Raw genomic sequence first — 27,553 nt, 5'->3', positions numbered from 1 at the left:
TGTACATCTGAACTGTTTGTAACGTGTACGGTTTTGTAGGGCAATTAGAAACATGTTCCTGTTTAAGTGGTTAGAACAGTCCCAGAGTTTGTTGCTCAGGGTTTCTGGTCGGTACCTGGCTGGCATCCTTCTCCTGGTTTAGTTTGCACTGAAGTGCCTGCCTCTGGCTCCTCTCATCCTGCAGGCTGCTTTCCAAGCACAGCTTTTCCGCTTTCAAATTCACAATCTGATCCCTCTTTGCCTACAACAGAAAGAAAAAGCTTGCCTGCTCAGCAGTCACCTGTAACTGAGAGATCTGTCCAAAGGCCTTTCATTGTGCAGTAACTCTATGGGTGACAGTGTCATCTCTGTACAGTACCCAATCATACTGCATTCCATCCTTCTGACAGGGACTACTTCTAGCATCTTCGTGTGCACAGCCTTTCAAGGCTCAGTGTTTGCACTTATAAAATCCTCATCTTTTGTGTTGCCTGTAGTTAGAACAGTACTCATATCCATTCGATTAGTTAAGGGAAAGGGGGGAGAAAAGGGTGGCGGCTCTTGCGACAGTCGTGTATACTGAAAAGGTGCCTGGGGCTAATAATAATAATAGCGAACAAAGTTTGTCGAGACAAGAACAGGACCTCTTTGGCTAGCACTCAATTCTTAGAATAGTGATTGAATTAAAATATAACCTTTAATGGGTATGTAGCTAAAATAAATGGGACAATAAAGTACATATAATTACTAGGTGAACACAAACAATTAATAATAGGGAGAATGTACGTCACAGTTATTGGTATAACCCCTGACAGTCTTCAATTCAATAAAGAGCCTGCCATGAAACCTGTGTATATGGCAGTGATTATAGGGTTTGGCTCTTGATGGGCATAAGCAGGTTATCCCTGGCAGAATTGTGTTGCCTATAATGGTGAACCTGTATATTAGTAAAGTATGGTCTGTTGATGGATAAATCCAGACCGAGTCTGCAACATTACTCTAATATCAGAGCATAAATTCCAAGGTGGTGAATAATTACTTTCATATAATAGTTCTTGCTAACGGATATAGTACAGGGGATTAACCGATACTCCCCTTTAATAGGCAGAATAGGAGGATAGGAGGTAGAACTCTATATCCTGTTTTGACAAAAACTGCCTACTAGCTGAGAATAGTTTGCTGATAGATTAGCAAACTAAAGCTAAGTACTGTGTGACAGACTGAGTTGTGTGTCTTACCTATATTAAAATCGAATTATATATGGCATAATGGCCTTCTGGTGATGTAAATAGTACACTTCTCCTATTGTTGGAGTAAGGTCAAGCCACCTTGACAAAGCATCATTGATGATGAGAAACGTACGTTGGCGCGTGGTGTTTGCCGATTCTAATGACGTCACCATAACGCGACCTTGGTACACAGCTCTGTTCACGAGACGGGTTTCCTCCTGAAGCCGATACACAGTATCATTTAGATATTAATGTAACGGAAGCCATATATTACGACAGGGACACTAACCCGAGATCCCCAGTGAGAAAAAGCTACGTTTTAACTAGGCATTACATTTTGCCGAAATACTCAGAGCGTGTACTGTATCTATGGTGCGCGTGACGCGATGCCTAATAGAACCAATTGGCAACACTATCATGTGATAATAATTTTCAGTTAGCTAATCCACCAGCAAACTATTCTTAGCTAATAGGCAGTTTTGTCAAAACAGGATATAGAGTTCTACCTCCTATCCTCCTATCCTGCCTATTAAAGTGGAGTATCGGTTAATCCCCTTTACTATATACCTTAGCAAGAACTATTATATGGAAGTACTTATTCACCACCTTGGAATTAATGCTCTGATATTAGAGTAATGTTGCAGACTCGGTCGGAATCTATCCATCAACAGACCATACTTTACTAATATACAGGTTCACCATTATAGGCAACACAATTTTGCCAGGTATAATATATATGCTTATGCCCATCAAGAGCCAAACCATATAATCACTACCATATACACAGGTTTCATGACAGGCTCTTCATTGAATTGAAGGTTGCTCTAGGACTCCATAACAGCTCAGTCCCCTGTTCCTGCAGTGTTTGTGCACGATCGTCTGTACCTCTATACGGTGAGCCAGGGCTGTCTTCTCCTGCCACCACTGCCCCATCTCTTCCTTATGCTTTAGGCTCAGGTCTGACACCTTGATGGCAAGGTCGGTTGTTTCTAGACGGCTTTTGTGAAGGTCAGAGATGATGCGGTCCCGGATGGTGGAGACTGTGGCTATCTCCTCCCCCAACAGCATCGCCTTCTGCTGGCTTGCATAAAGCACATCCTGATTGCAGCGCAGCCTCTCACACAGTGTGTCCACCTGTAGCTACGCAACCAACAGAAAATGGACACAAGATAAATAGTAAACAATTTAGGAAATGTGGTTTGAATGTAAAATCAATGAGGTAATTTGTTATCTAAAAATACTGTGCAGTAGCTGTACGGCCCAAACGGACAGCATCATTTGGAGCGATAATGCTTTGAAATCATGTAAACAAATCATATTAACTTGCTTCATATATAGAGAGGTGTCTTAAACGGGTGTTTACTTCTTACCACCATCTATTAACTCTCTTACTGTCGTTTATGAACTCTAAGGTCATACCTGTTATTCCACTGGCTTATTCTAATGTCACAACAAAAAACAGACAGAGATGCCCAAAGCTACTTCCAATGTGACAAAAATACACAGTGCAATACCTATATATTCTCTTGAAAAAAGGGTCATTTAGTTAACCCTTTGGCCAAAGCGTCTTAAGCCTGCTGCCACTTTCAAGGCATGACTGTAGCAGGTCCTAACACTCCCTTTTCAAGAGAATATATAGGTATTGCACTGTGTATTTTTGTCACATTGGAAGTAGCTTTGGGCATCTTTGTCTGTTTTTGTTGTATACATTTAGCCACGCCCACTAGCACTCCTTTTGACACCAGCTTCTATATTTTACCGCAAATTTAAGGGTTTGCCTTTGCCACCCATCTCTCGAGTTGTATTGTCACCATCATGAACTAGCCACTCTCTCTCTCTCTCTCCTCACCTTCTAGCTACTGTATATGAGAAAACATTATTCTTTGAGAAATTATACTATGTGCTTACACTAATTCTACAGACAAATCACACCTACAATTGCACATAAATTGAACAGAGCAGACTCCTGCACAATCCCCAACAGAGTGTGTGTGTGTGTGTGTCTGTGAGTGAGTGTCTGTGAGTGAGTGTGTCTGTGTGAGTGTGTCTGTGTCTGTGTGAGTGTGTCTGTGTCTGTGTGTGTCTGTGTGTGTGTGTGTGTGTCTGTGTCTGTGTGTGTGTGTACGTACGTACATACGTACGTACACGCGCACGCACACACATAATATTATTATTATTATTATTTTTTTGGTGCATGTTCCATAAGCATAAATAGAACATAACTGTTTCCCCCACTGAGCAAACAAGAAACAGCACTCTATAGATAATGCAAAGAAAACCTGTATTTAAAAATACAAAGCACACTTAATCCAACGTTTCGGTCCAGAAAGGACCGAAACGTTGGATTAAGTGTGCTTTGTACTTTTAAATACAGGTTTTCTTTGCATTATCTATGGAGTGCTGTTTCTTGTTTGTCCTTTGTGGGAAACAGTTTTGTTCTATAAATATATACATACATACATATGAGAAGCGCGTCCCACATAGCGTAATCCAGTATAACATGTAATGTAGTAATAAAAAAACCTCTTAAATAGTTACCCTCACAAACATAGTGAGGAATTGTGCACTCTGTAGATTAAATCTCCCGATGTATAGCAGAGATCAGTCCCTCACAGTATCACCAATACTCACATCCGGCTGGAGTAGGCACAACGACCTCCAGGCATCCAGTCAGATGATCTTGAATGTGGATGCAGAGGCCCACAGCGGGAGGGGAAGACAGACCGGCAAACAATTGCTAGTAAAACACTGCAGCCGGTATTGTAGCATACAGTGGCAAAGCTCCTCCAAATTCACCAACTCTCCCAAATGCGCAATCCCTCACTATGTTTGTCAGTGTATTTATTTAAGAGGTTTATTTATTACCACATAAAATGTTATACTAGATTACGCTACGTGGCACAGGCTTCTCTCTTTCTTCTATGTCTAGATCTTCCTTGGATGTGGCTCATCCACTCAGAAGCTACCAATTATCATAGAATCTACCAATTATCATAGAATCTACCAATTATCATAGAAGCTACCAATTATCATAGAATCTACCAATTATCATAGAAGCTACCAATTATCATAGAATCCAATGTGATAAGAGCAGTGGCAGATTCCACATCTGCCACTGCTCTTATCACATTGGATTCTATGATAATTGGTAGACTCTTCCATCACATGGACAAAATATCATTGGTTTGATGCATTTTCACTCATTTTCTATTGTGCACTTATTTCACCCGATTAATTGTTTTTGTGTACTTAATGTTTATTCATTTTGTATGTTTCACTCCACTTGATATTATGTCACGTTCATTTTCTTATATATGGTTATATCTTATTAGCTATAATATATGTAATATAATATATATATGTGTGTGTGTGTGGGTGTATTGTATACATACAATGTACATATATATATTAAGAGTATTTTTTTTCTCTGGATAGTTTTATCACTATTCTATGGATAGTGCACAAGGTCATTACTCTTTCCCAAATATTTCCATATGACCCTTTGTCATGGCGTCTGTCCACAGACCTGGCAGCGCTCCTTCTCCGACATTGCCTCTGCCAGTCGTTGTTTTATCTCCTCCTTCTCTGCCTCTATAGACGAGTTTCTTGTCCCCAAGCTGATGAGAGAAAAACACAAGTATTACTTTGAGTACAGGCAGTCCTCGCTATCCAACATTTCACTTTACAACGAATGGCATATCCAATGCTTTACAATGCCTCCCTATGGGACGTTTTTCGACGCCGGAATGCGTTATCCAACGCTCACCGCCACTGATTAACATGGGACTCACTTTACAACAGTTTCACTATCCAACGCTACTTCCAGAACGGATTCCGTTGGATAACAGAGGACTGCCTGTACATAGTTTGCTAGAAGTGACTGTGCAGGAGCTGGGATACACAGCCACAGTACTATAAGCAGTGCTTGACAAATCACCCAAAAATCTACTCGCCGAACCAAAAATCTACTCGCCACCTACCCCCGCTTAATTTTTTTTTTTTAAAGAAATTCCTAGTAAGAACAACATTTATTTTTGACATAAGTTTATTTATTGTATTACATTTATACTTTACTACAATTAGTCCTTGTTACGTGTGTGTGTGACGAGTTTCCTGCACCCATTAACCAGTGTCTGGATGCCCCCGCTTCACAATATCTAAGGGCTGGGACCCGCTGCGCCCGGCGGCGCGGGCGGCCGCGTGAGCGTTCCCCACCAGCAGGGGAATCCTTCTGAGCCGGTCCCAGTCCCCCCTCGCTGGACGGCTCACAATGCGCTGTGACGCGTCAGCCGGCAGGGGATGCAAGAAAATTGTGATCCCGAGCGGTGACGCGTCACGTGGTGCGCTGATGAGCCTATCAGCGACGGGGGCGGGAGCTGTCAGAGAGCTTCCTACACAAGGTAGGGGTGGTGTGTGTGTGTGTGTATCGGCGTGTGTGAGGAGGGCATTTGTGGGGGAAGGGGGATGGAGCGGGAGCTACTTACCTTCCAGCAGCCTGCAGCAGCTCCCTCCTGCAGCCCGGGAGACCGAGCCCGTGGAGGGAGGGGGGGGGGGGAGGGGAGTAGCGGGTCCCTCCACTCAAACCACGCCCCCCCCTCCCACTCCCGCCCCCGGCTCCCTACAGACCGCATATCGCGGTCTGTGCCTGTCAGCGCACCGCCTGTCTGCAGTGCGGGCGCGCTGACTGAGGGAGCGGGGCCTTAGCCTAAAGCAGCAATCCCGCCTGGGATCTTACCTGATCCGCAGTCCCTCAATGTCCAGGTACCCTCATTCCCGCAATGTTATATGTTGGAGGGGAGGTGTTCCCTACCTGTCTTCTGGGTTAGGGGGGGATTCCGATGTCTCCCGTTTGAAGCTCGAGAGTCAGATCTGGAAAAAAGCAATATCGGTTATTTCGGTGTAGTATAGGGCAGTTAAGATATATACAGGGTAAATAAGATATCCAGATCCAGAGAGAGACAGACAGGCAGACAGAGAGAGAAACTGACCCAGACACAGACAGAGAGAGACAGACACAGAGAGTGGGAGAGACACAGAGAGTGGGAGAGAGACAGAGAGTGGGAGAGAGACAGAGAGTGATGAGCGAGACAGAGAGTGGGAGCGAGACAGAGAGTGGGAGCGAGACAGAGAGTGGGAGCGAGACAGAGAGTGGGAGCGACTTACTGACAGGGGGTGACTGACTGGGGATTGGATGGGGGGGTGTCTGACTGGGTGGGATTACTGACTGGGTGACTGGGTGGGGAGGGGATGACTGGGTGGGTGGGGGGGATGACTGACTGGGTGGGGGTTGACTGACTGGGTAGGGGGGGGTGACTGGGGGGTACCTCTGGTGTCCTGCACACACACATTCTCACACACATACACACTCTTTCTCTCTCTCTCATACACACACACACGGGACGGGACAGAGAAACACCCCGCTACTATCTCCCGACCCGCGCGGGCGTCGGGGGAGGGGAGAAACACCCCGCTACTACCTCCCGACACGCACGGGCAGCGGGAGCACCGGGGGGGGGGGGAGAGAGGGGGTCGGAAACACCCCCACTACTACAGTATCGCGCGGACAGCGGGAGCGCCTGGGGGGGGAAGAGGGGAATTTCAGGCGCTGGGTCAGTGTTAAGCAGATGGGAGAGGTAACCACAAGCAGAGTAAGTAGTGACGGAGTTCCAATGGATAAACGCTATGGGGAATATAAATGTAACAGAGGAAATGTATTATACCTCTGGAATCCCGTTTATAGACCTCCGTCTTGACTGCGTCTCCTCGTGATGTTGGGCGTAGGTGAGTGATACGTCGTCCTCCTCTCTCCAACACTGTGGAGCTCCCGAGTGCCGGTGGTGTGTGTTACAGCCTCCGGTCCGTCCGGGAACACTACACTTGGTCCGTAGGTTCCACGTGAGTCTTCTCTGTAGAAGCGGATCCCATATGACGTACCCTCACAGCAACTGTGCGTCTCACCAATCGTCAAGTAACAAACAAAAAAAGGATTGGCACAAAACAGCAGAGTCCCAAAAATAAGCACCATCAGCTCACCAGTTGAATGAAAAAGTTAAAAAAGTTTATTGAACTACATAAAAAAACAAACATAACAAAACAGGAAAAAACCTCCCACGCGTTTCAAGCTCTAAAAGGCCTTTCTCGAAACGCGTGGGAGGTTTTTTCCTGTTTTGTTATGTTTGTTTTTTTGTTTTTTATGTAGTTCAATAAACTTTTTTAACTTTTTCATTCAACTGGTGAGCTGATGGTGCTTATTTTTGGGACTCTGCTGTCCAATCTTTTTTTTGTTCTTGTAAGTTACAGGAGCTGACACAATTATACAGGAGGATATATGGAGGAGGAGGAGCAGCAGCAGACCTGCGTGCGCACACACACACACACACAAACACCCCACACTTATCCGTGCAGAGAATGAAGGGCGGTTTGAAGTGCTGGCAACTCCATCCCGCGTCACAGCCAATCAGCTAGAGGGATTTTTTTTTTTGACAGAGCAGGGGAAAAGTTACTGGCCACGAGCCAATATCCGATCGCAGCTGGCGAGTTGGCGACCGGGTTTGTCGAGCACTGACTAAGGATTACAGTTTTCTATTTTTAACCAAAAAAGATGTGATAAACATCACTGACCAATCTTTTTACACTTCCGAAAACTGAAATCCTTATCTACAAGTGACAAGTTCTGCATTAGTGTGCCCTTCACTTAAAGCTGCAGTTCAAGCAATATCCTGCATGTGTTTTTTTTTAATAAATCAGTTCTGTAGTAAAAACAACTTTGAAAGACCAATTTTCTTGTATTCTATTTTAACAAGCATGTTTGTTCCTATAGCAACCATTTACATTCCCCAGATCTAAAGATGTCGCCAAACTTCGCAGATCAATAGACGGAGAATGAATTGACCGGCAGCTATGCAGTTCTTTAGGTAAGTAGAAATTGCCCACATGAAACTATTAAAGTATAAAAAACTAAAAAAAAAAAAAGGGAGCTTGAACTGCAGCTTTAAGTCAGGGCTTATCTACTTCCAAGTTAAGGAGTTGCTTGTTTGCACATGACTAGCTATGGCATGAGTACATGAAGTAAGCAATATCACCAAGTATCCTCGTGTCCTCTCTTGACCTGTTTAACACTTGCCTCTGATTTCTTCTCTTGACTACTTTAACGGCTTGATTTTATTACCTGAATTCATTTACCGCAGCATGTGCCCTGCAAGGTGCATGATGACCAGCACTGACCTCAGCCACCATGGTCCATGAGAATCCTATCTCCTGAACTATTCAGGGCATCTAATGTGACAGGGTGAACACACCCACATAGAACGTCTTCACATAAATGGAAGCAACATGAGTTTTACATGTCAAGCTCGTTGTCTCTCTCCAGCATCTTCTGGTTCATACTCTGGATGTCGCACTCCAGTTGCAGAATCTTGACACGGTGTGCAGCCTCCTTATGGCTCAGCAGCTCTCGTTCCTCCTTCACCATCTGCTCTCTCACGGTTAGATCCTGCAGAGCCACAGTTAATATCAATGATGGAGAGTGTAATGTGCTCAGTTGTGGCGGCTGTATGTCCAGAAAGACGTGGGCAGAAAAAGGGAACACTTAACGCAATATGTACATTATGACGGAAATGTGAAGAGGCGGCACAGTAATATAGGTCACACAACAAATTCCAGCAATGGATATTCAACTTTTTGGCACAAATTCATTTATAAAGATATGTAAAGGAAATTAAGCCTTAGATCAAGAAAGGTCTAAAGTGTTACAGTAAGTGTAGACAATTGACAGGCTTGTTCGTCTGCTATCCACTCCTTCTACAAGATAAAGAAGCAACCAAGAAAAATGCTTCACCAGAGAACTGGGAGAATATTTCAACTATATTGGACAGGTGTTACCTCCACTGAATAAACTGTAGTTTGCCATCCAATTGCCATACTACTCTACTAACCTGGGGAGAGGGACCTATGGCCAATTTGGCCAATTTGGTTTGGACTCTTACCAAATTTGGCACGATGCAAGTCAGTAAAAAAACTAAAAGGCTTTAAAAAATGACTGGATGGAGTCCCCTGGTAGCCTGCCAAAGACAGCTTGTTTTTGAGAAATCATTACTCACAACCTAATGGAACTGGATGGCCCTCAAAGGAAGAGGATACACATTTTCAACCTACTAGATAAGGAATTATTTGAGTTATAGTTTCAAGAATAGTGTAGTATGATTTTGTTCAGCAGCAGCAGCAGCAGCAAGAGAGCTCTATTTATTTGTTGCAAAGGGTGCTACATTTTAGGCAACATACATCCACCAGGAGTAAATGGGACAGACTTCTCTCATGTCCACACTAGCATACCTGGTGCTGCTGGCTGAGAGTGGCATGTCTCTGATCTGAAGTCTCCAGCGTAGCCTCAAGGTGTCTGATTCTTTTCTGCAGGGCGCCCACCTCCTCTTCCAGTCCAAGCCTGACTCTCATCAGAGCATTTCTCTCCTGCTGGCACAACTCCAGCTGGTTCTGTGAGAAGAGAAATAGAGATAGAACAGGCAGCAACATTGTGCCCCATATCACATGCACACATGGGCGTCCGCAGGAGGGGGCAAGGGGGGGCGCTTGCCCCCCCCATGATCACTCGCAGCCCCGAGATCCCGAAGGGCAAGCAGGGTGTCCGGCCTGCTGCCTGTGGGCCTGCTCCCCCTCCCAACGTGGGACGGAGGGTGGGGACCCAACCCAGCCAACCCAGCATCCACTGCGCGCGTGCGCCAACCCAGGTTCCCCCGCACGTGCCTCCTGTCCCAGGCAGCAGCCGCAGGGGATGCTGGAGCCGCCTGCCAGTCTGACGTGTCCCCCCCCAGCCCACCTCCGCACGCCAACCCAGCAGCTGCTGCGGGAGATGCTGCAGCCGCCCGCAAATCTCGCCCCCCCCCTAGCCACCCGCCTCCATGCGCCAACCCAGCAGCAGCCGCGGGGGATGCTGCAGCTGCCCCGCTAGTCTCACGCCCCCCCCCCCTCCCTCCAAGCCGCCCCCCCCTCCCTCCCAGCCGCCCCCCCCTCCCAGCAGCCCCCCCCCCCTCCCTCCCAGCACTCGGGAATGAGGTGGCTCTCATTGGTAGCACTACCAATGAGTTAAAATTATGCCCCCCCCCAAAAAAAAATTCTGCGGACGCCCATGCATGCACAACACAATCATCAATATATCAAGGCCAAGCCTATTATCCACCCAATCACCTAGTTCTAGTCTGAAAAAACCTTCTAATTTTATAGGAAAAATATACAGCCCATGCAATGGAGAGGACTCTTGAACAAACCCTAGCCAGACGTCCACAAGGTTTGCTGTTCGCAAAAAACCTACATTCATAAGCAAAAAAAAAAGGTAAGTAATTGATAGCAACAGTGGGATGTCCCATATAGCCCGTACATATTGGACTCTGCTGTCCCCTCCATAGTTACCTAGGAAAGGCTCCTAATATACGTTACACATGGCACAAAAGAGAGATGATGACCTGTAGGTCACGCAAATGTATTTTATTAAAGTTTATTAAACCCACTTTCATAAAATAATAAATGCACTCCGGTTATGCACTGCTGGGGCTATTATCTATTACCTGCAAGAAAGTGGCTTTTGGGATAACTAGGAGCATGTCCATAGAGGCCTCTTCATCCTCCAAGGTAACCAGGTCTTCCATGGGTCGCGGCTCATTGAACACAAAGGCTTCGCTGTGGCCTCTCACACTACCATGCCGATCCACATAACGATAATGGTAGCGCTGATCCCCAGGACGTGGTAGGTAATAGGCTGTTGGGATGAAACATAAGACTAATGCAGGTAGCATGGTGGTGCCTATCAGTGTAAGAACTCTACGCACGAGAGTTAGAAGGATTGTGACATGGGGATCAAAAAGCTGATCTTCATCTCTGCTTTAGAATCCTGCAATATATTGTTTTGTAACTAAGCAAATTGCACTGTGTTTAAGAGGAATGAGATACAGGGCCTCTCATTGCCAAACACAGTGGTTATTTTGGTGATATACTTTAAAACAGGGCTGCACAACACGCGGCTCGCGGGCGCCAGTTATTTAATTAAATAAATTAAAGTTTAAAAAAATGGCGGCGATTCATCTCCAACCCCTCCTCCTTCGCCTCCCCCCCGCCTCCTCCCCGCCCCCGGGTTTTGAAATGCGCGCGCGGGGGCAGAAGCAGCATGAGGAGGATGCAGGATGCCGGGGACTGGAGGTCAGAGCATGCTGGGGCGGGGCTTAGTGCCGGGGAGAGGATGTGCTGAAAATATGTGCTGAATAGAGAGAGGTGTGTGTGTGTGTGTGTGTGTGTGTGTGTGTGTGTGTGTGTGTGTGTGTGTGTGTGTGTGTGTGTGACGGGCTGGGGGGGGTGTGTGTGACGGGCTGGGGGGGGGGGTGTGTGTGACGGGCTGGGGGGGGGGGTGTGTGTGACGGGCTGGGGGGGGGGGGGGGTGTGACGGGCTGGGGGGGGGGGGGGTGACGGGCTGGGGGGGGGGGGTGTGACGGGCTGGGGGGGGGGGGGGGGTGTGACGGGCTGGGGGGGGGGGGGGGTGTGTGACGGGCTGGGGGGGGGGGGGGTGTGTGACGGGCTGGGGGGGGGGGGGTGTGTGTGACGGGCTGGGGGGGGGGGTGAAAAACGGGCTGGTGCAGAGGTGGGGGTGTGTGAAAAACGGGCTGGTGCAGAGGTGGGGGGGGAGGGGTGAAAAACGGGCTGGTGCAGAGGTGGGGGGGGGGGGGGGGGTGAAAAACGGGCTGGTACAGAGGTGGGGGGGGGGGGGGGGGGTGTGAAAAACGGGCTGGTACAGAGGTGGGGGAGGTGCTGACATGTGGGGGGGAGGTGCTGACATGTGGGGGGGAGGTGCTGACATGTGGGGGGGAGGTGCTGACATGTGGGGGGGAGGTGCTGACATGTGGGGGGGGTGGTGCTGACATGTGGGGGGGGGTGCTGACATGTGGGGGGGGGGTGCTGACATGTGGGGGGGGGGGTGCTGACATGTGAGGGGGGGTGGTCTGCTGACATGTGAGGGGGGTGGGCTGCTGACATGTGAGGGGGGGTGGGCTGCTGACATGTGAGGGGGGGTGGGCTGCTGACATGTGAGGGGGGTGGGCTGCTGACATGTGAGGGGGGGGTGGGCTGCTGACATGTGAGGGAGGGTGGGCTGCTGACATGTGAGGGGGGGGTGGGCTGCTGACATGTGAGGGGGGGGGGTGGGCTGCTGACATGTGAGGGGGGGGTGGGCTGCTGACATGTGAGGGGGGGGTGGGCTGCTGACATGTGAGGGGGGGGTGGGCTGCTGACATGTGAGGGGGGGGTGGGCTGCTGACATGTGAGGGGGGGGTGGGCTGCTGACATGTGAGGGGGGGTGGGCTGCTGACATGTGAGGGGGGGGGTGGGCTGCTGACATGTGAGGGGGGGGGTGGGCTGCTGACATGTGAGGGGGGGGGTGGGCTGCTGACATGTGAGGGGGGGGTGGGCTGCTGACATGTGAGGGGGGGGTGGGCTGCTGACATGTGAGGGGGGGGTGGGCTGCTGACATGTGAGGGGGGGGGTGGGCTGCTGACATGTGAGGGGGGGGGTGGGCTGCTGACATGTGAGGGGGGGGGTGGGCTGCTGACATGTGAGGGGGGGTGGGCTGCTGACATGTGAGGGGGGGGTGGGCTGCTGACATGTGAGGGGGGGGTGGGCTGCTGACATGTGAGGGGGGGGGGTGGGCTGCTGACATGTGAGGGGGGGGGTGGGCTGCAGACATGTGAGGGGGGGTGGGCTGCTGACATGTGAGGGGGGGTGGGCTGCTGACATGTGAGGGGGGGGGGGGTGGGCTGCTGACATGTGAGGGGGGGTGGGCTGCTGACATGTGAGGGGGGGTGGGCTGCTGACATGTGAGGGGGGTGGGCTGCTGACATGTGAGGGGGGGTGGGCTGCTGACATGTGAGGGGGGGTGGGCTGCTGACATGTGAGGGGGGGTGGGCTGCTGACATGTGAGGGAGGGGGGGGGGCTGCTGACATGTGAGGGAGGGGGGGCTGCTGACATGTGAGGGAGGGGGGCTGCTGGCATGTGAGGGGTGGGTGGGCTGCTGGCATGTGAGGGGTGGGTGGGCTGCTGGCATGTGAGGGGTGGGTGGGCTGCTGGCATGTGAGGGGTGGGTGGGCTGCTGGCATGTGAGGGGTGGGTGGGCTGCTGACATGTGAGACATGTGAGGGGGGGCTGCTGACATGTGAGGTGCAGGGGGGGAAGTGATGTGAGGTGCAGGGGGGGGAGAGAGTGTCATATTGAGGGGAGGGGGAGAGAGTGTCGTATTGAGGGAGGGGTAGAGCGTGTCATTTAGGAGAGGGGGAGTGTGTCATATTGAGGGGAGGGAGAGAGTGTTATATTGAGGGGAGGGAGAGAGAGTGTCATATTGAGGGGTGGGGGAGAGTGTGTCATATTGAGGGAGGGGAAGAGTGTCATATTGAGGGGAGGGGAAGAGTGTCATATTGAGGGGAGGGGAAGAGTGTCATATTGAGGGGAGGGGAAGAGTGTCATATTGAGGGGAGGGGAAGAGTGTCATATTGAGGGGAGGGGAAGAGTGTCATATTGAGGGGAGGGGAAGAGTGTCATATTGAGGGGAGGGGAAGAATGTCATATTGAGGGGAGGGAGAGAGTCATATTGAGGGGAGGGGGAGAGAGTCATATTGAGAGGAGGGGGAGAGGGTGTGATTTATGGGAGGGGGAGAGTGTCATATTGAGGGGAGGGGGGGAGAGTGTCATATTGAGGGGAGGGGGGGAGAGTGTCATATTGAGGGGAGGGGGGGAGTGTCATATTGAGGGGAGGGGGAGAGTGTGATATGGAGGGGAGGGGGAGAGAGTGTGATATGGAGGGGAGGGGGAGAGAGTCATATTGAGGGGAGGGGGAGAGAGTGTCATATTGAGGGGAGGGGAGAGAGTGCCATATTGAGGGGAGGGGAAGAGTGTCATATTGAGGGGAGGGGCAGAGTGTGTCATATTGAGGGGAGCGGGCGAGTGTGTCATATTGAGGGGAGTGGGAGAGTGTCATTGAGAGGAGGGGGAGAGGGTGTGATTTAGGGGAGGGGGGAGAGAGTGTTATATTGAGGGAAGAGAGACATGGGGGGATGCTGACATGGGATGCTTGGGGGGGGGGCTGCTGACATGGAATGGGCTGGGGGATGTGGAGGGGGTATTATGTTTTTGATGTGGAGGGGGGTATTGTGTGGGTGAGGGGGAGAGATGGGTGTATGAGAGATAGATGGGGAGTATCATAAAGGTTGATAGTGAGGGGTTCTGGGGGAGATGAGGATGATGATGATGATGGAGAGGTGCTGGAGGAGAGATGATGATGATGATTTAACCCGTGCGACCCAAATTTTTTTCCTTGGAGCAGTTCGGCCCTTCTCACTTTACGAGTTGGGCAGGCCTGCTTTAAAAACATTTTTTTTTAAATAATACAGGATCTGCTTTAAAAAAATAGCAGCTCTCTTTCTGTTTCACCCTTATTAAAAGTGAATGTGCTCTCCTGCAATTCAGCACAGTACCATTTTTTCTTTTTTATGGCACTCCGACACCTTATCTACTGCTCAACTAGCAGATGTAGTCTTTAGACTGTAGAACGGGACTTCAGCGCTCACCTTAAACCCCCCCCCAGTATTTCTTTAAGTTCTGGTAATAGGTAATATACATTTTTAGGTACAGGTGAAATAACACTAAGGTTCCAACCTTGAAACTGGACACTGCAATGAGATGCCAAACCTTCTCCAGAGCTTTCAGAAGACACAGCCCAGACAAAGGTATCATAATCACGTATGGAAGAAGCCTCCATCTGTACCGCAATCACAGCATATGATATATATGTCAGGCACAGTCAGATAAACTGCAAACACAGAATGATCACATACCAAAAGGAAAACTATCACAGAGATATTAGATACATATATAATATAACCATGGCATATGATGATTCAGGCAATGTGCAGCAATTACTTAAACGACATGTTCACTCCCTCACTTTGTAGATGCCAATCCAGTCACTGGTGGACCCTTTCATGCCGACGGGGAGGGTATAGTGACATTCCACCTTGGTGTTGGGGATGTAGGTGCGAGCCACATTCAGAAAGGTGACACCTAGCACATGCTGAGACTGGGAGGTCTCCTCCATCGCTCTCAATTTGTCGTGTCTACAGAAACAATAGAAGATGATAAGGTAGAAGACGGTAAGGGTGATACAGGATACGGTGTCATATCACACAACTCTAGGGGGGCTGAACTGTAGCACGTTAACTCCCATTCATTCGAATAGGAGTTAATCCGTGCTAAAGCATAGCACCTTTTAGTAAATCTGGGCCCAAGTGAGTTATAAGAGAAAATTAATTATTTGGCCATCACCAATCTATGCAAGTAAGTAGTCAAATTAAGTGAAGTTTCTTGGAAATCATATCTAAAACCGATTCTGCAATTAGGATTTTTATTAAGATGACTGATTTTTGTTTAGAAGTTGAAAGAGAGAATGTATTAAGCTTGTTGCTTCTGGGCGTTCTTACACTACAATTACATGTACCCAGTAAAGCAGGTCTCTCTCTGTATGTTTCTCTCCACAAGATTATAAAATCTTCAAGGCAGGTATCCTCTTTAATTTATGTCTGGTTCCATTATTCCTGTTTTATCAGGATTACCCTATTTTACATTGTTTATGCTTAGCTCAAAAAAAAAACTAAAATAACAAATACTAATGTAGCCCCCCCTTTGAGACTACTATTTCAGTTAAGGGGTTAACAGCCTTATTGGGGTAACTACGTGGGCTCAGTCAGGTTACTCCCCTCCCCATCATGTGATGTAGGGTGACTGTGCAGAAAGAATGCCATTCCGCAGTATGTCTTGTGACCAGTGATGTCACTACAGGGAGATAGAAGGGTATATAGCTCTACCCAATGTTCTAGAAGCAGGTTCTTCAGTTCAGACCGGGACCTCACTGTGAGTCCTTTAAATAGGTTTGTGTGTATAGATTAATGCAGCGGTGCGTAAAGTGGGAGCACTAGATTTTCAGGGGGGGCGCGGCTGTTACAAAAGGCCCCGCACTTCCCCGAAGGCATTTAAAATAAATGCCAGGGATCGGTGAGGCCTCTGTAACTTCTTAACTTACCTTGGTTCCAACGACACGTCTCCATGGCAACCGGCGTCAAATGACGCCACGGGTTCATGTGACATCACGCGACCCCGCAACTTCATTTGACGCCAGAGCTATGCGGGGGTAGGGGGGCACGAGCCGGAGAGGAGAAAGAAGGTCGCATGAAGGTAAGTTTGCGCACCCCTGGATTAATGTATTCAGATGTGTCCTGTCCCCATTTGTTGTTTTCAGTTAGGGAACATGCCCCTTTAAGTAAGCGCCAGTCGTATGGGACCGAGATTGTTCTCACTATTGAACGGGAGGGAGCATGCTTTTAGTAAGGAGTTACCAGTGATAGTAACTCTGGAGTGTGTTTGGATTGGCCCAACCGGAAAGTCTGTAATAAAAATGGAGGGGAGTATCAAGTATGTTAATCAATCTGGTGTTTCAGGGGTTAATGTGGATACAGTTTGTCTTAAAAATACAAGAGATCTTGTTTATGACAGATCAAGACCTCCTGAGTCTGTGCTGATCTACAAAGAGGGCTTAATTGGGGAGGAGGTGTGGGGGGGGGGGGGGGGTAAGGAGGAGCTATGACTAATGGCCACTACAAGTGGTTTAGAATGCTAGACGATAGCCAGATCCTGGGTTGTCAGCCTCAAAGAAAACTGTAACACAGGGGGACTTTATTAAAAATGAGGATATAATGTGATGACACATATTCTTTATACTAAGGCCTCGTCCAGCGTGGAAACAGGCGCGCTGGCTCTCCAGCGCTGCGCCCTGCTCGGCCGGGCGATTCCTGGCTGACTAGGTGCGCGCGTCTGGGGGTGCGGCCACGATGTCACGGAGCTAGTTCGCCCTCATTGGGCGAACCACTCACGTGACGCGCTTGCGAGCAGCAAAATCAATTTTGCTTGCTGGCAAGCGGCTGAGCGCCAAGCAGGCGCGCCCGCCCGCTCACTCAGGCCACGTGCATTGTCTCATCGTGTCCAGCGCGCGCGCGCCTGCTCAGCACCACCCTGGACGAGGCCTAACAGGTACATATTTGGCGTCTTTGCAATAAGACAAATCAAATCATACCACACTCTTCATGATTAAGGGGGTGCCAAAGACAGATATCTGTTTCTCATGCAAAAACAGATGTTGGGCTGCAAATGTTATATGTAGGCGTGTATGTGAAGTGCACAGACATAACCGTGAGAATGGCATCTAAGTATTAGAGAAATTAAGATATGAGGTCTTTCATATATTTAGGCGTACTTTAAACATCAATAATTTTTTTCTTCTACGTTGTAAAATTGTGAACCCAGTAGCTGATTTATGACAGGGGTGGGTCTTATGTGTGATTCAATGCAAGGTCTGGGCATAAATTATTGTTCATTTGAGAAACCTTTGCCAAGGTGAAAAGGGGGCCAGCTAGAGATCTGTGTATTAACCCTTGTTCTGTATGCAGGTCAAGTGCTCACAGGTGTGCCGTACATGACATGTTCCCTAAGGCAATCCTGAACAGATAGGTATGGAAGTAGTAAGCGGTACACAGTAGTGGGTTCCTAATTCAGCGGCCCAAAGTGTATTCCAGAGAGGTCCATTTAACACGGGGCATCACTGACTCTATGCAAGAGACTACCAATTGTAACCCTTACCAACAAGCCAAGCACCATCCCAGCATAAGAGTGAGAGCTACAAAGTGGATGAAGCCCAGATAAGTCCAGTACCTCACTAGCGTAGGAGAGCTACAAAGGGGATGACGTTCTGTATATTATTATTTGCTACGAGTTATCAGTCAAATGTGAAGTATGTCAATGTCTGTGAAGCATTATCGACGGACGTCCAATAAAGCACTATACGTTTTATAAAAGTTTGTAGCGCCCATCCTTGTTACATTCAAGCATCCACGCCCAGCCTGCACTTACCCAGCACAGGAATGAGAGGCAGGGCACTGCCATGTATATAGTCAATATGATGTAAACTCCTTTGGAGCCGGTTAAGGATTACACTAGTGTGCACTTTGAATTAAGTATTTTAATAAGGTGGCATTGTAAGATATTATCAGAGGTGCATGACACTTGGATCAACTCCAAGTCTCACAGGGACATATTAAACAAATTACATTTTATTGCATTAATGCCCTCACCTCTGACCGTCATTTTGTGGCAGTTTTTGCTAGTTGCTTAAAGCAAGCTTTGTAATGAATTGTCATACATGACAGCAATCTCAATAAAGCACTGCACGAAGTAGTTTATCCTAACCCTTAAGGCAAACTATGACTTTGCAATCGGTCCCTAACTTTGCAGGTTAGTGCTGCAACTTTCAATTACTCCAGCAGGTATATTAAATTGAAGGAGTGCAATATATTCTACAAAGGAGAAACCTATCATACCAAACCTACTGTAAGGTTGTATTTGTTTTTGTAGAAATGTTGGCTATCTGGGTTAAGATACGATTATTAAAACGCTGCGGGATTTGATAGACATTTACTTATGGTTAATGTCATCACAGATCAACTCACACCTCTTCAGACCATCGATCCAAGCAACAACTTTTGCCTTTCTCTATGGTAACCTGGTAAGCTCATCCAGACCTGTTTCACATCTGGTATCCACTTAACTTGGGAATACACTTCCACCAATCCTGCCTAAACCTTACCCATACAATAATTTGTTCTGTTTATTTATTTAGCGCTATAAGTAACATGTTCAATTAGTACTAAATAGATCAGCAAGACCTAGTTGGAGATTTGTATTGAATGATGTATTTTTATTTGACCAGGAAGTCACAGCGTAGAAGTGATGAAGAACAGGAGAATACCGTTTTCAGATAATGCACTTTCGATACCTTGATAGAAAGGTAGCATGAGATAGCCACTAGCTGCATCACTGCCGACTAGCCAATCATTGAAGGGATTATGGTTTTGTTGATGACCTTTTCCATGAGAAATTCCCCAATGAACATTCCATGAGCAGGGCTATCACAGACCAAGAAAGCAGAGGTTCTGCTCCTGGGCAACCTTCTGTTCAAGTAAAGAATTATATAGCAAGTAATGTGTGTGTACTCAGCTGAGTAATTAAAAAATTGTTTCACATTTGTAGGTATATATGTTTTTCACTTTATAAACTCACAGGAGTGACAGTACCAGAGGTAAATCAAATTTCCTAGTGCAAACTATGACGTGCTACTCAATTTCATATTGTTTACTTGTATCTTTTGGTTAACCCTCCAAATGTTAAATTTAGAAAAGCACAGGAGTAGTACTCAAATATTTTCAATTATAGGCTAAAGCTGTAAAATTCCAGGCATTATAGAAATCCCTGCTCTCTGATTGGTTAAAATTCTGGGCATTATTCATTCAGTAATGCCCGGAATTTTTGGCAGCTTGCCAAGTGTTTGTTTCTAGCCAATCAGCTTCTCCTTTGTCAGAACAGCTCTGAGACAGGGAAGGGGATTGGTCAGGAGGCAGAAATAGCTCTCAGACCGGGCAGGGGATCTTCTGCAGTGTGTGTGCGTCTGCTGCAGAGTTTGTGTGTGTGTGTGTAGCTGCAGAGTGTATGTGGTTGTGTGTGTGTGTAGCTGCAGAGTGTATGTGTGTGTGTGTAGCGCTGCAGAGTTTGTGTGTAGCTGCAGAGTTTGTGTGTGTGTAGCCCTGCAGAGTTTGTGTGTAGCTGCAGCGTTTGTGTGTGTGTAGAGATGCAGTGTGTGGTACTGTTGTGTTGTATGTGTGTGTGTAGCAGGAGAAACAGAGTTTGGATGTAGCTAAAGAGTTTGTGTGTAGCAGCAGTTTGTTTGTGTAGCTGTTTGTGTGTAGAGCTGCAGTGTGTTGTGTGTGTGTGTTTGTGAAGAGCTGGTGTGTGTACACAGAGGGGGCGGCAGTGTGTGGATATAGATAGCTGCAGTGTATATAGAGGTGCTTTAATGTATTTACCATTTTATTGTAGTTTAAAAAAAAATCTATATAAATATACAAAAGAATCTATTATTAATGAAAAAAGCCTACATTTAGCCCTCAGAACAGGGTATTACTGGTCAATAATACCCTGGCTGGGTTAAAGTCACTTGGCTTCACCTCGGGCCTTCAACTCTACCAGTTATTGGCCAGTAATGCCCTGTTCTGAGGGGATTATTACTTAAGTACTTTAAAATATTTATCAATATTTTTATTTTCTCAGATATTGTTTATTTCTTGGAAGAGGTAATACCAGCTGTCTTCTCCCAGAAAAATCTATGTACAATTTTTCGTGAATTCTGCAACTAAAAGCATAACATTACAATCACGAAAGGCATTATAAAAAAGCACTCATAAAAAGATGGGGGGGGGGGAAGTACATTGTAAAATCAATAAAAACCTAAAAGCACCCAGGTTAAATTTAAAGTTCCTATTTAAAGCAATGGGGTGTGTTCCTTCCATAAATAGGTTCTATTTTTATTCTGCTCCAATTATCAAACCAGGAGAATTGCGTACAAGCAACATATACACACACACAACACATTTTGCTTTGGTTTTTGTTATTGATCATAAAATGATCACAGATGTAAACATGATGGGACTGAAGATTTCCTGGCAATTGTACAGACACCAGGCAGTGCCGCCACCACAGCAAACAGAGGGCACATTGCGTTACATAACCATAAGTACATGTATATACAATCTGCTTTCTGTCACCTCCTCATCACTTTGACACATGACACAAGTCCAGCTCTTTGTTAACCCTAGCCAGTTCACCTCTTATAATTCTGCTTTTTATTTAAAAAATATATAAATGGTCTTAATACAGTAGGTCGGGTGTATGTTATGGTGATGGGCATGTTAGGGTGGTGATTGGGCATGTTAGGGTGATTGGGCATGTTAGGGTGGTGATTGGGCATGTTATGGTGATTGGGCATGTTAGGGTGGCGATTGGGCATGTTAGGGTGGTGATTGGGCATGTTAGGGTGATAGGATGTACACTTTGGCACGGGTTTTGTATGCCCTTGATAAATATAATTTGGGAGGGGTGCAGCTTGAAAAGGTCGCGTGTGACCAGACTGCTCAGAGTACGAGGCCTGCAGCAGATGAAGGTTTGTGGCGCAGACCTTGTGTACTCAGAGGAAGGACAACAAGAGCTGTGCAAATAAGTCACACTCTTCCCTCTGGTACCCCCAAAAAACAAAAGCACTGCGATCCCACACCCCTTGCTCGGGTAGAAGACCACCACCCGCCAAATTGGAGCGTCGCATACAGATATAAAACCTCTTACCCCCGCACTCCGAAATCAGCTGTTCCAAAACAACAGCAGCTCTGCGCGGAGCACTCTGGGACTTGTAGTTCCCACAAATGCTCATTCGATGGAAAACTGCGCGAATTAGAACTACATTGCCCGACAGGCTTTGCGATGCGCTAGCAAGCAGTTGAAGCAGGATTATGGTTGCTACAGGTGACGGGTGTGGCTGTGGCAGCCTGTCGGGGCATTGTGGGAGTTGTAGTGCAAATTGTCACTGCTGTTTAGGGTAGTGATAAGGCTGAAATCTTTATTTCCCAGACATCGTCCGCGAGCTTGATTATATATTTAAATTAAAGCTACAAATTCTTAATGTATGTATTGTAATTTGTGTATGAGGGAGACTATTTGCTTGGAAGGCTCGCTAAATAGGAAATTCATTAATCCTGCAGTAATTCATGACCATCAGACTAGTCTTTAACAGCAGCTTCATAAGTGTCACCTCCCAAGGACCTCAATATGTGCATGTGCTGGGCACAAAAAGACATTTCATGGGAAAAGTCCTGATTTTAAAGAGTGAAAGTCTTAAAGTCAATTTAGGCCTCGTTCAGGGTGCAGGCTTCGGAGGGAGGGCGTGCTGACGTGCGTGCTGCCGTGGGACACAAAGTATTCAAATTGAATACTGGTTGTCAGGGTAGCAGCTGCCCTGTCTCAGAAGCCAGGAGTTGACGCTGGCTACAGTTTAAATAAACGAAAAAATCGTTTTTTGAAACTGCAGCAGCGTCACTGGGACCTCGGCAGCCAATGAAATCATTCTTGAGAATGATTTCATGACTGCAACTTGGATCCCTAAGCTGCCGTGTGTAGCCCCGCCCCTTCCTCAACTCCTGAAACAGTCTGCTGGGGATGAACACACATCGCCCAGCAAACTGCCGCCCTCCCTACCTCCTGCCCTCCCTCCCTCCCTTCCTCCCTCCCGCCCTCCTGCCCTCCCTCCCTCCCGCCCTCCTGCCCTCCCTCCCTCCTGCCCTCCCTCCCTACATCCTGCCCTCCCTCCAACTCCTGCCCTCCCTCCAACTCCTGTCTCAGGCACCCTGAACGAGGCCTTATTTATACAGGAAGTAATGCATTGAGAGTTACCTCTCGTTCTCAAGTATGCAGCAGCGGATTAACAATTACAATTAGGCCCGGGCCTAGGGCGGCAACATTTTGAGGCGGCAAACATGTCCGCCCCCATATACTTTTGCCACACTCTCGGGCCAGATGGGAGGTCACTTAGCAGTTGAGGCTGCCTCCTTACCTGCTGCCCTGCTTCTCCTGAGCCGCAGCGTTAAATGCCGCCGTGGATGGTACGAACGTGACGTCACACGGAATCTCGTTGCTATGGCAATGCGACGGCGCAGCGTCAAATGACGTCACGTTACCATGGCACCGTGACCCCGTGTGACATTTCGTTGTTGACATCCTGTGGTTCAGAATGAGGGGGGCGGCAGTAAGGAGGCGCCGCAACAGCTAAGTGCCCATGGGCGGCGGATTTTCACATTTGCATCCGCCGCTGCAAGTATGAGATCATGAATGTTAAAAATGAGACGCACAATCGTTGAGTAGAGATTTACTAAGTATCTACTGACACTGAGGGCCTTATTCTATATGTAACATGGAATGTCCCATAATACCTCTCTTTCCCCCACAGTGTATCTGTGATGTAAGTCCCTAGTAAGTTCAGGGCCTTCATGGGTTAATCTAGGGGCCATTTACCCTCCCCCCTTTCCGCCCACTTGTAAGTGATGGAAGTAAGGTGGTGACTCATGGCCTGTGTAAGCCTATCAGTGATGGGTACAGAAAAAATTAACCGTGTAGGAGCTCAAAAGAGTGTAGACAAAGGTGCCAGGCAGGGCAAAGTCAATATGAAAGCATTTATATGGAGTTGACACCGGGTATATAAAGTCGGGTAGGACTGTGATAAGGAGCAAGGTAAGTGTCTAATAACGCAAGAGAGGGCTGTTAACGGGAGAATGGAAAGGTACTCACTCAATCCCTGACCCTGGCTGGCCGCCCGGTGTGGAGTCCACGCGACTCACAAGATCACCGCTCTGCTTTCCTCCTTCCAGCTCCAGTCCTGCATAGATGCGTCTCCCTCTGTGTTTGCGGCTGCTTCCGCTTCCGGTGGTGAACACTGATCCTCGCAGCAGTGACTGAGAAGGTAAAGGATTCGTGGTCCATCCGCTCCAGAGAGAATAAGGTAAGAACTCACCAGCAAAAAGGGGTTAAAACTAATTTATTGGGCTACATAAAAACAAAAAATAGACAGTGACAAACTCTCCCACGCGTTTCACGCCCACTATGGCGCTTTCTCAAGGAGTACTGGGTAAGGGGAGGTCCTGGGTATTTAACATACTCCCCGTCATGCAAAACAGCTGATGTAAATAAACACTTGATTTTGTTTTGCAGATAGTAAAGAAACAAGACAGAACAGAAGAGAAGCAGGATGAGAAAAAACAGAATAAGGGAAAACAGAATAAATGTATATACTATATACAAATGAAAAAAGAAGGGTAATGATGAATAAGTGAAAATAAACAAATGAATGAATGAGATACATCTTGGACAAAGATGATTCCTGATGTTATGTCCCAATAAAATATTACCAAATCATGTCATGCCTCATATGTAATGATTGACTAACCAATGATTATAGCCTATCCAATTAGATAGGTAGAAAATTAACTCACTGGTATACAAATAAATTTTAGCATACAAAGCTTCGCATGGAATTGCAATAGAAATAATATTGCAATAAATAGGTAAGTGGACGTATAATAGTGTTGAACCATCTGAGTCTCTAATATGTTAAAACATCATAAAGGAATTTCAAAAAATAGTAGTAAGTCACCCTGGCAACCGATAAAGAATACAGAGTGATACTGGAGTCTGCTCACATGCACGACTAGAGGGGGGATATATATGGTGGGATAAAGATGATACATTAATAAAGTAATACCTTTTGAAGCACATTATATGTGCCAATTAAGTATAGTACTATAGTATATCCTTAAAGGAAACTCTTCAGGTCCCAGTCGATATTTAACCCATTGGGTGCTAAGGTGTTGAGTGTAAATATCCAAAATGCCTCACGTCTGTGAAGCAAATTGGCTCTATCACCACCTCTGTAATGCATTTTAACAGACTCAAGTGCAACACATCTAAAGTTCAACAGACTTCCCTTTTGACATATGTCAAAGTGATTAGAGACCGGGTGCAGTTTGTCTCTCCTGAGAATTAATCTCATATGCTCAAGTATGCGTTGCTTTAGCGGTCGCGTGGTTAATCCCACATACCGTTTATTGCAACCACACATGAGCATATAGATCACATGGTCAGTATTACAAGTGATACATGACAAAATCTTGAACACTCTCGTGTTATCAGACCCTGAAAATGTTTTAGTCTTCAAAAGATATTTACATATCTTACAATGGTGGCAGGGGTAGCAACCAACCAAGTTTGGAAATAATTCCTTGGGTTTAGAAATTAATCTAGGCACACTAGGAGAAATCAAATTGGCCATTGTTTGAGATCTTTGAAAGACCACACGAGGATCATGGGTCACCATGTCTTTAAGAAGAGGGTCAGTACCTAGTATGGGCCAGTATTTCTTAATGATTTTTTTGATGTCATATGATTGGTTGCTAAACCTGGTAATGAAGAAGGGTGGGAGATTGTCATTAGTTTTAGTAAGAGATGTATTCTTTTTGAGTTTAGTAGAGGAGACTGCTCCCCGTTTAACTATAAGGTTCTCTCTTGGCTCCATCTTTGCACTAAGATAGGCCTCCTGGAGAATAGCCGGATCATAACCCCTCGCCTCGAATCACTACTATTATACGTCCACTTACCTATTTATTGCAATATTATTTCTATTGCAATTCCATGCGAAGCTTTGTATGCTAAAATTTATTTGTATACCAGTGAGTTAATTTTCTACCTATCTAATTGGATAGGCTATAATCATTGGTTAGTCAATCATTACATATGAGGCATGACATGATTTGGTAATATTTTATTGGGACATAACATCAGGAATCATCTTTGTCCAAGATGTATCTCATTCATTCATTTGTTTATTTTCACTTATTCATCATTACCCTTCTTTTTTCATTTGTATATAGTATATACATTTATTCTGTTTTCCCTTATTCTGTTTTTTCTCATCCTGCTTCTCTTCTGTTCTGTCTTGTTTCTTTACTATCTGCAAAACAAAATCAAGTGTTTATTTACATCAGCTGTTTTGCATGACGGGGAGTATGTTAAATACCCAGGACCTCCCCTTACCCAGTACTCCTTGAGAAAGCGCCATAGTGGGCGTGAAACGCGTGGGAGAGTTTGTCACTGTCTATTTTTTGTTTTTATGTAGCCCAATAAATTAGTTTTAACCCCTTTTTGCTGGTGAGTTCTTACCTTATTCTCTCTGGAGCGGATGGACCACGAATCCTTTACCTTCTCAGTCACTGCTGCGAGGATCAGTGTTCACCACCGGAAGCGGAAGCAGCCGCAAACACAGAGGGAGACGCATCTATGCAGGACTGGAGCTGGAAGGAGGAAAGCAGAGCGGTGATCTTGTGAGTCGCGTGGACTCCACACCGGGCGGCCAGCCAGGGTCAGGGATTGAGTGAGTACCTTTCCATTCTCCCGTTAACAGCCCTCTCTTGCGTTATTAGACACTTACCTTGCTCCTTATCACAGTCCTACCCGACTTTATATACCCGGTGTCAACTCCATATAAATGCTTTCATATTGACTTTGCCCTGCCTGGCACCTTTGTCTACACTCTTTTGAGCTCCTACACGGTTAATTTTTTCTATCCCAGACTTTATACCGTTGCCTGCTCAGAGTGCAAGGCATTATTGACTTATTTTTTGAACTCACCAGCATTAGACCTTGTCACAGGTCTTTTTAATTTCATTTTTTCAGCATGTTATAATTTTTCTACATTTTTTCAATTTATTACACAGTTTCTTTTTCTGTTTCAATTTATTTTTCTTTTCTTTTTTTTTTCTCTACCTCATACCTGGCAGCTCTATTGATATAATGGAGGTTCAAATGTCAGATCCTAGTCCTGTTGCAGCCATGCCCTTACACTTTGCTTTTAATTACTCAGACCACACTGCTAGGTCTAAAAAGGCAGGCTCAGTGTTTGACAAGGATTGTGCCCTTGTCTGTGAAGCAACAGAGGACCTGAAGCCCCATTTTTTCAGACTAGAAAATTACATCACGCAAGATATAAGACTGTGGTGGGACTTGATCTCTCTTGAGAATTATGTAAAAGATAAAAGAATACCACGTGGCTTAAGAATTAAAAAAGCACCTTCTTTTGGTTTTGACGACAGGGAATTCGAGGCACAGTGGATTAAAATCCTAGACCACTGCTCTTTCAAGCTCATCGAACTTATAATACAACGTAAGCTTAAAGAAAAGTCCATTGCAGAGAAGCAAGTTAAAGAACTCCAAAAAAAACTTCTTGCATTTACTGATATTGACAAATTTAATGAAATGGATGCTAAATTAGCACAACGTGTCAACACCATAGAGAATGGCATCATGTTGGCCAAACAAAACAAATATGAACGTGATAAGGCGGATTATCTCAAAAACCAAATATACATGTGGCAGAGACCTAAGAGGCCTAAATCATCTAATAAAGGCAATAACCCTACAAACACAAATAAAAAACAGGAACAAGGGAATAAGTCTAATAAACCCACGAAGTCTATCCTTAGAAAAACCTCACATACCAGTTACCAATTAGGCAAGAGCTTTGAGTCTGACCTGTCTGATAATGATTTTGTGGGCCCAAGTGTTTCCTTTTCAGAGAACGAGTCAGCAGTATCCTCAGCAGATGAAAAGAGCAATCCTGTACCTCAACCAAAGATCACGAAACCACCGTCAAAAAACGAAGAAGGCGACGGAGAAGATCCAGACATCAACTGGTGGTCAGCTCCGTCAAAGAAAATGAGGTACCAGAATTAGAAGACACTAATGTGATTAACATCTCTCAATACTCACTAAG

General features: G+C 46.4%; 1 protein-coding gene and 2 long non-coding RNA genes across 4 annotated transcripts in view; 1 reads left to right on the top strand and 2 right to left on the bottom strand.

Annotated features, from left to right (window-relative positions):
* CALCOCO1 (calcium binding and coiled-coil domain 1) overlaps window positions 1-22,119 on the bottom strand; it is a 60,864-nt gene extending 38,745 nt beyond the window's left edge. Inside the window, exons 1-9 of one of the 2 annotated variants that reach the window (XM_075591801.1) lie at window positions 21,529-22,119; window positions 15,200-15,368; window positions 14,911-15,013; window positions 10,787-10,977; window positions 9,540-9,698; window positions 8,552-8,700; window positions 4,735-4,825; window positions 2,094-2,348; window positions 116-241 (exon numbers count right to left, since the gene is read on the bottom strand). In XM_075591801.1, the coding sequence (XP_075447916.1) occupies window positions 116-241; window positions 2,094-2,348; window positions 4,735-4,825; window positions 8,552-8,700; window positions 9,540-9,698; window positions 10,787-10,977; window positions 14,911-15,013; window positions 15,200-15,349 (1,224 nt within the window). In that variant the 5' untranslated portion in view covers window positions 15,350-15,368; window positions 21,529-22,119. The remainder of the gene's footprint in view (window positions 1-115; window positions 242-2,093; window positions 2,349-4,734; window positions 4,826-8,551; window positions 8,701-9,539; window positions 9,699-10,786; window positions 10,978-14,910; window positions 15,014-15,199; window positions 15,369-21,528) is intronic. The other variant, XM_075591800.1, reaches the window with a different exon arrangement.
* A 455-nt stretch (window positions 22,120-22,574) lies between these two features.
* LOC142491126 (uncharacterized) lies at window positions 22,575-24,144 on the top strand. Its single transcript, XR_012800292.1, has 2 exons — window positions 22,575-23,731; window positions 23,941-24,144. It is a non-coding gene; the product is annotated as an uncharacterized LOC142491126 (long non-coding RNA).
* A 1,387-nt stretch (window positions 24,145-25,531) lies between these two features.
* On the bottom strand, window positions 25,532-26,468 carry LOC142491125 (uncharacterized). Its single transcript, XR_012800291.1, has 2 exons — window positions 25,945-26,468; window positions 25,532-25,735 (listed from the first exon to the last, which is right to left on the bottom strand). It is a non-coding gene; the product is annotated as an uncharacterized LOC142491125 (long non-coding RNA).
* Window positions 26,469-27,553: the final 1,085 nt, after the last annotated feature.

Source organism: Ascaphus truei, chromosome 3 (assembly GCF_040206685.1).
Source record: "Ascaphus truei isolate aAscTru1 chromosome 3, aAscTru1.hap1, whole genome shotgun sequence".
Classification (NCBI taxonomy): domain Eukaryota; kingdom Metazoa; phylum Chordata; class Amphibia; order Anura; family Ascaphidae; genus Ascaphus; species Ascaphus truei.
This window is presented reverse-complemented; position numbering and strand designations above follow the sequence as displayed.